The sequence below is a fragment of the Gorilla gorilla genome, chromosome 8 (genome assembly GCF_029281585.2).
Source record: "Gorilla gorilla gorilla isolate KB3781 chromosome 8, NHGRI_mGorGor1-v2.1_pri, whole genome shotgun sequence".
In the NCBI taxonomy this organism is placed as follows: domain Eukaryota; kingdom Metazoa; phylum Chordata; class Mammalia; order Primates; family Hominidae; genus Gorilla; species Gorilla gorilla.
The window spans coordinates 47,243,679-47,256,543 of record NC_073232.2 but is presented as its reverse complement, the minus strand read 5'-3'; the positions used below and the strand labels follow the sequence as shown (position 1 = coordinate 47,256,543).

General features: G+C 43.4%; 1 protein-coding gene across 3 annotated transcripts in view; it reads right to left on the bottom strand.

The window, feature by feature from the left end:
- SLC25A16 (solute carrier family 25 member 16) overlaps positions 1-12,865 on the bottom strand; it is a 54,817-nt gene that overhangs the window by 27,322 nt on the left and 14,630 nt on the right. For all 3 annotated transcript variants that reach the window (XM_004049500.5, XM_019035512.3, XM_004049501.4), the window contains exons 3-4: positions 7,615-7,748; positions 4,661-4,724 (exon numbers count right to left, since the gene is read on the bottom strand). In XM_004049500.5, the coding sequence (XP_004049548.1) occupies positions 4,661-4,724; positions 7,615-7,748 (198 nt within the window). The remainder of the gene's footprint in view (positions 1-4,660; positions 4,725-7,614; positions 7,749-12,865) is intronic.

Genomic DNA, 12,865 nt, shown 5'->3' with positions numbered 1-12,865 from the left:
GGAGGCCAGGCAGGATCCCAGCAAGTGTTCTGTCCACTCAACCACCAAGCTTTGGACTGGAACAGCAAGTAGGAGCAGACCAAAGAGCACAACAAGCGGAACTCAGCTCATCACTTCTGGGTTCTAACACTTTCCTTCTTTTTTTCTCTACTCTTTATCTTGTCACATTTAGTTCCATGGAAACTGGCAGAGCCAGATGGATTTCAGACAACTAAAACATATGTGGGGAAAGAAGGAGACCTTCCTTAAAAATACAAACCCTTCTCTTCCCTTTTGCGGCCATCACCGAAGCAGGAGCGGCCAAAATGAAGTTCAATCCCTTTGTGACTTCCAACCGAGGCAAGAAACGCAAAAGGCGTTTCAATGCAATGTCCAACATTAGCAGGAAGATTATGTCTTCCCCTCTTTCCAAAGAGCTGAGACAGAAGTACAATGTGTGATCCATGCCCATCCGAAAGGTTTTGATGAAGGTCAGGTTGTATGAGGACACTATAAAGGTCAGCAAATTGGCAAAGTAGTCCAGGCTTACAGGAAGAAATGTCATCTACACTGAATGAGTGCAGTGGGAAAAGGCTAATGGCACAACTATCCATGTAGACATTCACCACAGCAAGTGGTTCTCACTAGGCTAAAACTGAACAAAGACGGCAAAAAGATTCCTGAACAGAAAGCCAAATCTCGCCAAGTAGGAAAGGAAAAGGGCAAATACAAGGAAGAAACAATTGAGAAGAGGCAGGAATAAAGTAATCTTATATACAAGCTTTGATAAAAACTCGAAATAAAAAAAAGAAAATACAAACCTTGATCTCAATCTTTAGGTTTCCTTTTGCTGGCCAACTGAGATTTAGTATGTATTGGATTGTAGTTGTAGGACGAGGGACAGGGAAAAGTTTTTAAAAAGCTTTAAAATAAGCTACATTAAAATGATCGTTAAAAACACCACTTTTTACTTTGGCAAATATAAAATTTCCAAAGTTACATTTAGAAGCCTTATCAAAAGTAGAGGAGCAAAGATACCAGACATAAATTAATCATAAGATCCATTTCAAGTGTTTCAATCACAGGAGAAAAATATAAATTGTAATTACTTAAACATAGTTATACAAAGTCTAGCTCTGTTGCCAACACTGGAGTGTAGTGTCGCGATCTGGGCTCACTGCAACCTCCACCTCCCAGGTTCAAGCGATTCTCCTGCCTCAGCCTCCCATGTAGCTGGGATTACAGGTGCCAACCACCATGCCTGGCTAATTTTTGTATTTTTACTACAGACAGGGTTTCACCATGTTGGCTAGACTGGTCTCAAACTCCTGATCTCAGGTGATCCACCTGCCTTGGCCTCCCAAAGTGCTGGGATTACAGGCAAGAGCTACTGTGCCCGGCCCTGAATTAAATTTTTAACAGGAGGATTAGAACCTGATTATAGGACAGGCACCATGGCTCACACCTGTAATCCTAGCACTTTGGGAGGCCAAGGCAGGTAGATCACCTGAGGTCAGGAGTTTGAGACCAGCCTGGCCAACATATTGAAACCCCATCTCTACTAAAAATCCAAAAATTAGCCAGGTATGTGGCACGCGCCCGTAATCCCAGCTACTAAGGAGGCTGAGGCAGAAGAATCTCATGAACCCAGGAAGCGGAGGTTGCAATGAGCTGAGATTCCATCACTGCACTCCAGCCTGGGCGACAGAGGGAGACTCTGTCTCAAAAAAAGAAGAAAAAAGATAATTACAAAGTGATATACAGGATGCGTGCGGTGACTCACACCTGTAATCCCAGCACTTTGGAGGGCCGAGGTGGGCGAATCACCTGAGATGAGGAGTTTGAGACCAGCCTGGACAACATGGTGAAACCCCGTCTCTACTAAAAACACAAAAATTAGCCGGGCATGTGGCACACACCTGTAATCCCAGCTACTCGGGAAGCTGAGACTGGAGAATCACTTGAACCCAGGAGGTGGGGGTTGCAGCAAGCCGAGACTGTGCCACTGCACTCCAACCTGGGCGACAGAGAGGGACTCCATCTCAAAAAAAAAGTGATATACAAAATAACACATTGAAAAATTTGGAAACTTTCTCACATTGCTCTTCTGTAAAATGAAGATAAATCATAGAGCTTTCCTCATAATATTGTCCTGTGGACTCCATGTCGAGTGTCCAAATATTACATGTCAAGAGTTCTGTCAGCCAGGCTGAGTGTAAACTCATCCCACTACTCAGCCTGGGTGACAGAACAAGAGCCTATCTCAAAACAAACAAACAAACAAACAAACAAAAACAAAAAAAGGAAAGTGAGAAAAAGGAGAGAAAGAGAAGAAGAGGAGAGGAGAGAATAAGGGGAGGGGAGGGGAGGGAAGGGGAGGGAAGGGAAGGGAAGGAATGTTGGGAGAATTTGACTCAAAATTTGAATGTTCAAATGGGTGCAGTAGTGTGTGCCTCTAGTCCCAGCACTTTGGGAGGCTGAGGCAGGAAGATCACTTGAATCCAGGAGTTTAAGCCATCCTGGGCAACGGAGCAAGACTCCATCTCTAAAATAACTTTTTTTGGCAAAAAAGTTACGTGAGTGAATAATGTTGGCACAACTGACAAGTCATATGGAAAACGTATTCCATCCATCCCTCACTCCCTCTATAAAAGTAAACATAAGATCAACATGCCAAAACAAATAGTTTTAGTAGAAAAACATGACTAGGGCTGGGCACGGTGGCTCATGCCCGTAATCCTACATTTTGGGAGGCCAAGGTGGGTGGATACCTGAAATCAGGAGTTCAAGACCAGCCTGGCCAATGTGGCAAAACCCCGTTTCTACTAAAATACAAAAATCAGCCGGGCATGGTGGTGTGAGCCTGTAATCCCAGCTACTGGAGGGCTGAGGCAGGAGGATTGCTTGAACCTGGTAGGCAGAGGTTGCAGTGAGTGGAGATTGTGGCAGTGAGCTGAGATCGTGCCACTGCACTCCAGCCTGGGCAACAGAACAAGACTCCGTCTCAAAAAAAAAGAAAAAGTAAAACATGATTAAATGTCTTTACCTTAGAATGGGGAGAAAATTTCTACATACAACACAAAATTTAGAAGTACCAGAGGAAAAAAACTAACATGTTTGGCCATGTAAAACTTCTCTATAGGGAAAAAAATCTTGGATGATTTTTTTTAAAAAATCATAGAACCGAAGGTCAAATCTAAAACTGGGAAATAAAATATTAACAATATCTGAAAGAAAAACAACTAATGTCCTAACTCCCAAACTCAGAAAAATGAATATTTAAAAAACAGAAATAGGCCAGGTGAGAATTTAAGGAGTTTGAGACCAGCCTGGGCAACATGACAAATGCCCGTCTCTACAGAGAATACAAAAATTAGCTGGGTGTGGGGTGGCATGTGCCTATAGTCCCAGCTACTTTTGGGAGGCTGAGATAGGAGGATGGCTTGAGCCTGGGAAGTGAGGGCTGCAGTGAGTTGTGATCACGCCACTGCACTCCAAGTCTGGGAGACAGACCCAGACCCTGTCTCAAAAAAGGAGAGGAGAAGAGAGGAGGGGAGGGGAGGGGTGGGGAGGGAAGGGGAGGGGAAAGGAGGGGGAGGGGAGGGGAAAGGAGGGGGAGAGGAGGGGAAAGGAGGGGGAGGGGAGGGGAAAGGAGGGGGAGGTGAGGGGAAAGGTGTGGGGGAGGGGAGTGGAAGGGGGGAGGGGAGAGGGGAGGGGGAGGGGAGGGGAAAGGAGGGGGAGGGGAGGGGAAAGGAGGGGAGAGGAGGGGAAAGGAGGGGGAGGGGAGGGGAAAGGAGGGGGAGGTGAGGGGAAAGGTGTGGGGGAGGGGAGTGGAAGGGGGGAGGGGAGAGGGGAGGGGGAGGGGAGGGGAAAGGAGGGGGAGGGGAGGGGAAAGGAGGGGAGGGGAGGGGAAGGGGGAGGGGGAGGGGAGGGGGAGGGGAGGGGAAGCGGATGGGGAGGGGAGGGGAAAGGGGGAGGGGAGGGGAGGGTGAAAGGGGGAGGGGGAGGGGAGGGGAAAGGAGAGTGGAGAGGAGAGGGAAGAGGAGAGAGAAGAGAGGGAAAGGAAAGGAGAAGGAAAGAAATTGCTAATCATGGTTGTCTCCAGAGAATGCAACTATTTTTACTGTATAGGAGTAGTTATTACTTTAGTCATTATAATTCGTTACAATTTTTTTAAAGAAAAAAGAAATTTTGAAAAGTAATGGCTGGTCCAAGTGAAGTGCAGTGATGTTTAAAACTCATTGATCACAGTCAGTTACAGTTTTCTTTGTTTTTTTCTCCACTCAGTGCATTACATGACTAGCCTTCAAAAAAATGTTTTTTAATTTTTAAACATTTCCAAAAGTAGAATTGTCAAAGAGAATGCAAGCTTTTCACATAGTTATAAGTTGAGACTACTCCTTATCCTCTACTGTAAAATGACTCTTTTTCAGTTGGCGTACTGATAATTTCATATATATAACTGAATATAGAAAAACAACAAATGTGTGCTACTAAATCAATGTCACACTTTTTACTTTAATACATACCTTTTTTTGAGGATGCACCCAGGAAAAAATACAAGTCACAGGACACCTGCAACCTGTGCTTTCCCCAGTGGCACTCATATAATCTAAACCAAATTAAGTATTTTAATAGAAAATTAATTTGTCAGAAATAAAATATACCTAACTCCTCTTACCTGCCATGGATCCAGCCATTAATCTGTGCACATGACCCGAAATTCCCAGCTTCGTAGTAATTAACTAGAAAACAAGAACACTGAATTAAATGAGATATTTTTTAAATGCTGCCCATTTCACTGTTTAATAATGAAGATTTATTTCAAGAGTTACAGGACTAATAAAAAGAAAATTAATAATAAATGTGAACGAAATGAGCAAAATTAAATACAGCTTGGCAGTGTTATATCACAGCAGAAGGGGATATTTCCTCTGTAGTCTCTGCTTTAATTTTTTGCATTTCTGCAGAAGCAAGCTAGCTTAGTATTGCTAAGTATATAATACTGTGTATTAAGGAACACAAGCCCTTAACAAGTGACTGGGGGTAGTAGGAATAAACTGCTACTTTTTTTTTTTTTTTTTTTTGAGATGAAGTCTCACTCTGTGTCCCAGGCTGGATTGCAGTGGCACGATCTCGGCTCACTGCAACCTAGATTCAAGCAATTCTCCTGCCTCGGCCTCCCAAGTAGCTGGGACTACAGCCGCGTGCCATTACGCCCGGCTAATTTTTTATTTTTTAGTAGAGACGGGGTTTCACCACATTGGTCAGGCTGGTCTCGAACTCCTGACCTCAGGTGATCCACCCACCTTGGCCTCTCAAAGTGCTGGGATTATAGGCTTAAGCCACCGCACCCAGCCTAATTTTTTATTTTATTTTTTAAATGTTCTATAGACAATGAAGTCCTGATACACAAATGGCATCAGTTCTCTTTGGCTGACTAGCTTAGAATGTTGTTCTGATCTCTGCTGCTTGTGTTTTTTTTTTTTTTGTTTTTTTTTTTTGAGACAGAGTCTCGCTCTGTCGCCCAGGCTGGAGTGCAGTGGTGCGATCTCGGCTCACTGCAAGCTCCGCCTCCCGGGTTCACACCATTCTCCTGCCTCAGCCTCTTGAGTAGCTGGGTTTCACCATGTTAGCCAGGATGGTCTCGATCTCCTGAACTTGTGATCTGCCCGCCTTGGCATCCCAAAGTGCTGGGGATTACAGGCATGAGCCACCGCACCCGGCCTTGTTTTTTGTTTTTTGTTTTTGATTCGGAGTCTCACTCCGTCACCCAGGCTGGAGTGCAATGGCACAATCTTGGCTCACTGCAACCTCCGTATCCCGGGTTCAAGCGATTATCCTGCCTCAGCCTCCTGAGCAGCTGGGATTATAGGCATGCACCACCACATCCAGCTAATTTTGTATTTTTAGTAGAGAAGGGGTCTCTCCATGTTGGTCAGGCTGGTCTCAAACTTCCGATCTCAGCTGATACTCCCACCTCGGCCTCCCAAAGTGCTGTGATTACAAGCATGAGCCACTGTGCCCAGCCAGTTTCACTATTTTATTTAATAAGAAAATCCAAAGTCACAGTGTTCCTCTCCTACAATTGAGTAACAAAAAGCACACTAAAGGCTGGGGCCCACAGATAGCTTGGGCCCAGGAGTTCGAGACTAGCATGGACAACACAGTGAGACCCCATCTCTACAAAATATTTTTTAAAAAATTAGCCAGACCTCTTCTCCACCTCTGAAAAAGAAAGAAAAAACAAATTAGCCGGGGGTGGTGGCACATGCCTCTAGTGCCAGTTACTCAGGAGGCTGAAGTGGGAGAATTGCTTGAGTCCATGAGGTTGAGGCTGCAGTAAGCCAGGACCACATCACTGCACTCCAGCCTAGGTGACAGAGAAACTATCTCAAAAAATAAAGAAAAGAAAAGAAAAGAGGGAGGGGAGGAGGGAAGGGAAACACATTAAAAAGATATTAATATTATATGGATTTATTATTATCTTCTTTAAAGATATTCTAGCTCTCATTCATTAGGAGTGAACATAAAGAATTTACTTGGCCGGGTGCAGTGGCTATGCCTGTAATCCCAAGACTTTGGGAGGCCAAGGTGGGCAGATCACCTGACATCAGGAGTTCCAGACCAGCCTGACCAACATGGTGAAACCCCGCCTCTACTAAAAATACAAAATTAGCCAGGCATGGTGGTGCATGCCTGTAAGAATCTGGGAGGCAGAGATTGCAGTGAGCCAAGATCATGTCATTGCACTCCAGCCTAGGGAACAAAAGTGAAACTCCGTCTCAAAAAATAAATAAATAAAGGCCGGGCACGGTGGCTCAAGCCTGTAATCCCAGCATTTTGGGAGACCGAGGCAGGTGGATCACACGGTCAGGAGTTCAGGACCAGCCTGGCCAAGATGGTGAAACCCCATCTCTACTAAAAATACAAAAATTAGCTGGGTGTGGTGACGGGCGCCTGTAATTCCAGCTACTCAGGAGGCTGAGGCAAAGAACTGCTTGAACCCAGGAGATGGAGGTGGCAGTGAGCCAAGAGTGCACCACTGCACTCCAGCCTGGGCAACAGAGTGAGACTCCATCTCAAAAAATAAAATAAAATAAATAAATAAATAAATAACTCATAAATGACTAACAATTCTGGAATCGGTAACTCCAAAGACAAGTTATATTTAAAATCTTAAGCTGTCACAAGTCTTATTCCTTTAAAAAGGCATTGCTATATCAAAAGTAACTTTTTGGCCTGGTACCATGGCTCATGCCTGCAATCCCAACACTTTGGGAGGCCAGGAGTTTGAGACAAGCCTGGCCAAAATGGCAAAACGCTGTCTCTACTAAACATACAAAAATTAGCCAGGCATGGTGGCACAGGCCTGTAATCCCAGCTACTCAGGAGGCTGAGGCAGGAGAATTGATTGAACCCAGGAGGCGAGGTTGCAGTGAGCCTTTCAAAATCGTGCCACTGTACCCCAGCCTGGGCAGCGAGACTCTGTCTCAAAAATTTAAAAAAAAAACAATAATTTAACTTTTTAAAAATATGAAACTTTTACATATTTTTAAATGTCCAAAGCAAATGCCTGGTCAAGCATGCATGATATTCAAGAACGCAAAAGAGAAAAGATCAAAGTTTAACTACCGTTTTATAATGCTCAAATGCCATAAACTGGATTGCACCATAGGGAAAGATTCGAATCATCATTGCACCATTTCCTTTATACAATCCAAGGAATCCTTCTTTTTGAGGAACAGCACGCAATGCAGAAAATACTCCTATTTTTAGAGGAAAAATGCTGTTAAAACAGAGAAAATTATCTAAATCTAAATTTTCATGACAATCACAGATAAAGATTAATGTGCCATCACTCAAGATATAATTTTGCTTGAGGGATTACATGAATAGTAATTTCTATAAAACAGTTAAACCTACTAAAAATACATCATATATCCAAATAATATAAATAAGCACACCCCATATAATATAAAACCTACTGTAGAAACAACTACAAATTACAGCAAATTCTATTTATAATAATAGCAAATTATATTAAACTATAGCAATCTAAAAAATATTAACAATAGAAATATATGCAAGGTCCAGGTTTGCACTAAAGATGATCTACTCTTTTTTTTTTTTTTTTTTTGAGACAGTTTTACTCATGTTGCCCCAGCTGGAGTGCAGTGGCACGATCTGGGCTCACTGCAACCTCCGCCTCCCAGGTTCAAACGATTCTCCTGCCCCAGCCTCCCAAGTAGCTGGGATTACACGCGCCCGCCACCACGCCCGGCTAATTTTTGCATTTTTAGTAGAAACGGGGTTTCACCATGTTGGCCAGGCTTGTCTCGAACTCCTGACCTCGTGATCCACCCGTCTCGGCCTCCCAAAGTGCTGGGATTACAGGCGTGAGCCACTGCACGTGGCCCTGAAGATGATCTACTCTTTATCTGGAAGGATGAAGGAAGGTTTCAGAGGCCTACCCAGATACATGTGTTTTGTTTGTTTACATAAAGAGATTTTTAAATAAAACAAGCAAATAAAAAGACTACCTATTAATACTCTTTAAGTGTGGGGGCAAATTTTCATTATTAGGACACTTTAGGAATAATGATAAACAAAGGGCTGAGTTGTAATCTATATACAGTGATATTCTGAGCTTTCTAACTGACAAGTAAAAAATATATAGACACATCTATATATAGTGATATCTTTATTACTCTGTTAACATCAGTCACTAATCCTACAAGCAGTATACAGACTTCTCAAAAACATATTACTACTTCCATTATTCAACAATTTAAATTCAGGTTCCCTTTCAAATTTTTCAAGCAAACTTTTGATCAAATATGAAAGGAAATCACCAGGTTCATTTCAAATTTTAGACTGCAAATAACCTCTTCAGCCCTTCTCAGTAATTAAAATTGTAGGTACTTATTAACATCCAAAAGATATATCCCAAAAGCAGATATCTAAATGGACTAACATTCTGGTAAGAAGAATTCTGGCCTTGCGTGGTGGCTCATGCCTGTAATCCCAGCACTTTGGGAGGACAAGGCAGGTGGATTACCTGAGGTCAGGAGTTTGAGACCAGCCTGGGCAATATGGTGAAACCCTGTCTCTACTAAAAATACAAAAATTAGGCAGGCATGGTGTCGTGCGCCTGTAATCCCAGCTACTCAGCAGGCTGAAGCAGGAGGCAGAGGTTGCAGTGAGCCGAGATTGCACCACTACACTCCAGCCTGGGTGATAGAGTGAGACTCCATCTCAAAAAAACAAACAAAAAGATAACTGCTTGTTTGAACAAAAATTATGGCAATGCAATCTGGAGTTTATGACATATGTAAAAAGTAAAATGTATGACTATAATAACAGAAAGAACAGTTCATACCAATAAAACTGTCAATTCATCAAGAGAACAGAGGATACAAAATGTGGATAGGAGAGTAACAGGAAGCTTAAAAAAAAAAAAAAAAAGAATTCTATGCCAGGCGGGGTGGCTCAAACCTGTTATCTCAGCACTTTGGGAGGCCGAGGAGGGTGGATCACCTAAGGTTGGGAGTTCGAGACCAGCTTGACCAACATGGAGAAACCCCCATCTCTACTAAAGATACAAAAAAAATTATCTGGACATGGTGGCGGGTGCCTGTAATCTCAGCTACTGGGGAGGCTGAGGCAGGAGAATCGCTTGAACCCGGGAGGCGGAGGTTGCAGTGAGCCGAGATTGTGCCATTGTACTCCACCTTGGGCAACAAGAGGGAAACTCCATCTCAAAAAAAAAAAAAAAAAAGAATTCTATTAAAACTTCCTTTTGCTGGAAGCGGACACAAAGGTTAAGCCCTGTTTAATTTGATCCAAAAGTGTTTGTAATAATTAAAGGGTAATCAAATTTAGAGTAATGATTACCTAGCAGAGACAGGAAGGCTAATGATAAGGTAGAAGTATCGAGGGGGTTTCAACTACACTGACAATGTTTATTTCCAAAGCTCTGTTGCAGGTCCACATATGTTTATTATGTTATTACTTAAAATTTTTTGATTGTTGCCAATTTTGTTAAAAGCATTTTAAGAGAAACCATTAGTAGAAGTGAAATGGATACAGTACTTCTAAAATTAAGGGCTGTGTGCGGTGGTTCATGTCTTTATTCCTAGCACTTTGGGAGGCAGAGGCAGCAGATCACTTGAGGTCAGGAGTTCAAGACCAGCCTGACCAACATGGGGAAACTCTGTCTCTCCTAAAAATACAAAAATTAGATGGAAATGGTGGCGGGTGCCTGTAATCCCAGCTACTAGGGAGGGTGAAGCAGGAGAACTGTTTGAACCCGGGAGGCGGAGGTTGCAGTGAGCCAAGATGGTGACACTGCACTCCAGCCTGGACAACAAGAGTGAAACCCTGTCTCAAAAAAACAAAACAAATTGGGACAAGGAGAAATTTTTAAATATACTCCTTCCTTATAATTTGAGGAAAATAATTTTAATTTAAAATAAGAAGTACAACCAGGCACAGTAGCTCATGCCAATAATCTCAGCACTTTGTGGGGCCAAGGTGGGAGGATCGCTTGAGCCCAGGAATTTGACACCAACCAAGACAACATAGTGAGACACTGTCTCTACAAAAAAACTTAAAAGTTAGCTCTGCGTGGTGGCGCTCGCCTTTAGTCCCAGCAATTCAGGAGGCTGAGGCAGGAAGATTGCTTGGGCCCAGGAGGTAGAGGCTGCAGTGAGCTGTGATCACACCACTGCACTCCAGTCTGGGTGACAGAATAAGACCATGTCTCAAAAAAAAAAAAATATATATATATATAGATATCTATATATCTATATATACAGATATATAGATATATATTTTTAAAACAGACAAAGGCCAGGCGCGGTGACTCATGCCTGTAATCCCAGCACTTTGGGAGGCCAAGGCAGGCAGATCACGAAGTCAGGAGTTCGAGACCAGCCTGACCTCGTCTCTACTAAAAATGCAAAAATTAGCCCAGCATGGTGGCACATGCCTGTAATCCCAGCTACTTGGGAGGCTAAGGCAGGAGAATCGCTTGAAACCAGGAGGCAGAGGTTGCAGTGAGCCGAGATCGCGCCACTGCACTCTAGCCTGGGTAGCAGAGCAAGACTCCATCTCAAAAAATAAATAAATACATAAATAAAAGACAAGTAAAATAAAAACATGTCTTTGATGCCTTGGAAGTAATGTCACACTTTCTATAAGAAGTCGGAGTAGAAGTAATAGTTTTGTCCAATAGCATATCTTTATCATCTGTGAAAAATCATGTTTAAAAAAGCAAAATTTTAGGGGCCGGGCACAGTGGCTCACGCCTGTAATCCCAGCACTTTGGGAGGCCAAAGTGGGTGGATCACCTGAGGTCAGGAGTTCGAGACAAGCCTGGCTAACATGATGAAACCCTGTCTCTACTAAAAATACAAAAAAAAAAAAAAAAAGTTAGCCAGGTGTGGTGGCAAACACCTGTACTCCCAGCTACTCAGGAGGCTGAGGCAGGAGAATTGCTTGAACCTGGAAGGCCAAGGTTGCAGTGAGCCGAGATCGTGCCATTGCACTCCAGCCTGGGTGACAAGAGTGAAACTACGTCTCAAAAAATTAAAAAATGGGCCGGGCGCGGTGGCTCACACCTATAATGCCAGCACTTTTGGAGGCCGAAGCAGGCGGATCACCAGGTCAGGAGATCGAGACTATCCTGGCTAACACGGAAAAACTCGATCTCTACTAAAAATACAAGATCAGCCAGGCGTGGTGGCATGTAGCTGCAGTCCCAGCTACTTGAGAGGCTGAGGCAGGAGAATTGCTTGAATCCAGGAGGCGGAGGTTGCAGTGAGCTGAGATCATGCCACTGCACTCCCGCCTGGGTGACAGAGCAAGACTCCATCTCAAATAAATACATGAAAAAATTTTTCAAAAAGAGCAAAATTAAAAAAACTATCTTATACCTACAAAAAGTGGGGAGGTACCTGGAATAAAATGCTTAAAAGCATTTAAAAAATAAATTAAAGCCCAGTGCAGTGGCTCACGCCTATAATCCCAGCACTTTGGGAGGCCGAAGCGGGCAGAACACGAGGTCAGGAGGTCGAGACCAGCATGGCCAACACAGTGAAACCCCGTCTGTACTAAACATACTAAAAATTAGCGGGGCTTGGTGGCAGGCACTTGTAATTCCAGCTACTCGAGAGGCTGAGGCAGGAGAATCTGGCCTTGAACCTGGGAGGCGGAGGTTGCAGTGAGCCAAGATCACGCCATTGCACTCCAGCCTGGGCAACAAGAGTGAAACTCCATCTCAAAAAAGAAAAATTAAATTAAATTAAAGCCACCAATACAGATTTATTTTTTTGAGGGGGCTCGTATATATTAAAAATAGAGGACACTCCAAAGACTACTACAATAGTTCACTGTTGCACTCCAGGAATTCTACTCCAAATTTTATATGCCTTGTAGGGTATACTGTAACCAGGGTACACTGTAACCCACGGCATGCAGCCCTATAGAGTGTGAAATCTAATATGAATGTGTAACCTAATGATTGCAAATCAGGAAACAAAACAACACACATCAGCACGGGGAGGAGGTTAAAGGAATAAAAGAATCCTGTTCACACACTGATACGCAGGGTAATACACCCCAAGACACTGGGTAATATCATTCTTCTCCATTTTATCCTCAATTTAGACAACAAAAGAAAATAATTTCCTTCCTTTCCAGTTTTTTATAATCTCTCAATAAGTTCACAGGTCTAATTCTTTCTTTTTTGGAGACAGAGTCTCACTCTGTTGCCCAGGCTGGAGTGCAGTGGCACGATCACAGCTCACTGCAGCCTCAAATGCTTGGGATCAAGCAAGCCTCCCACCTCAGCCTCCCAAAAGTACTGGGACTACAAGTACAT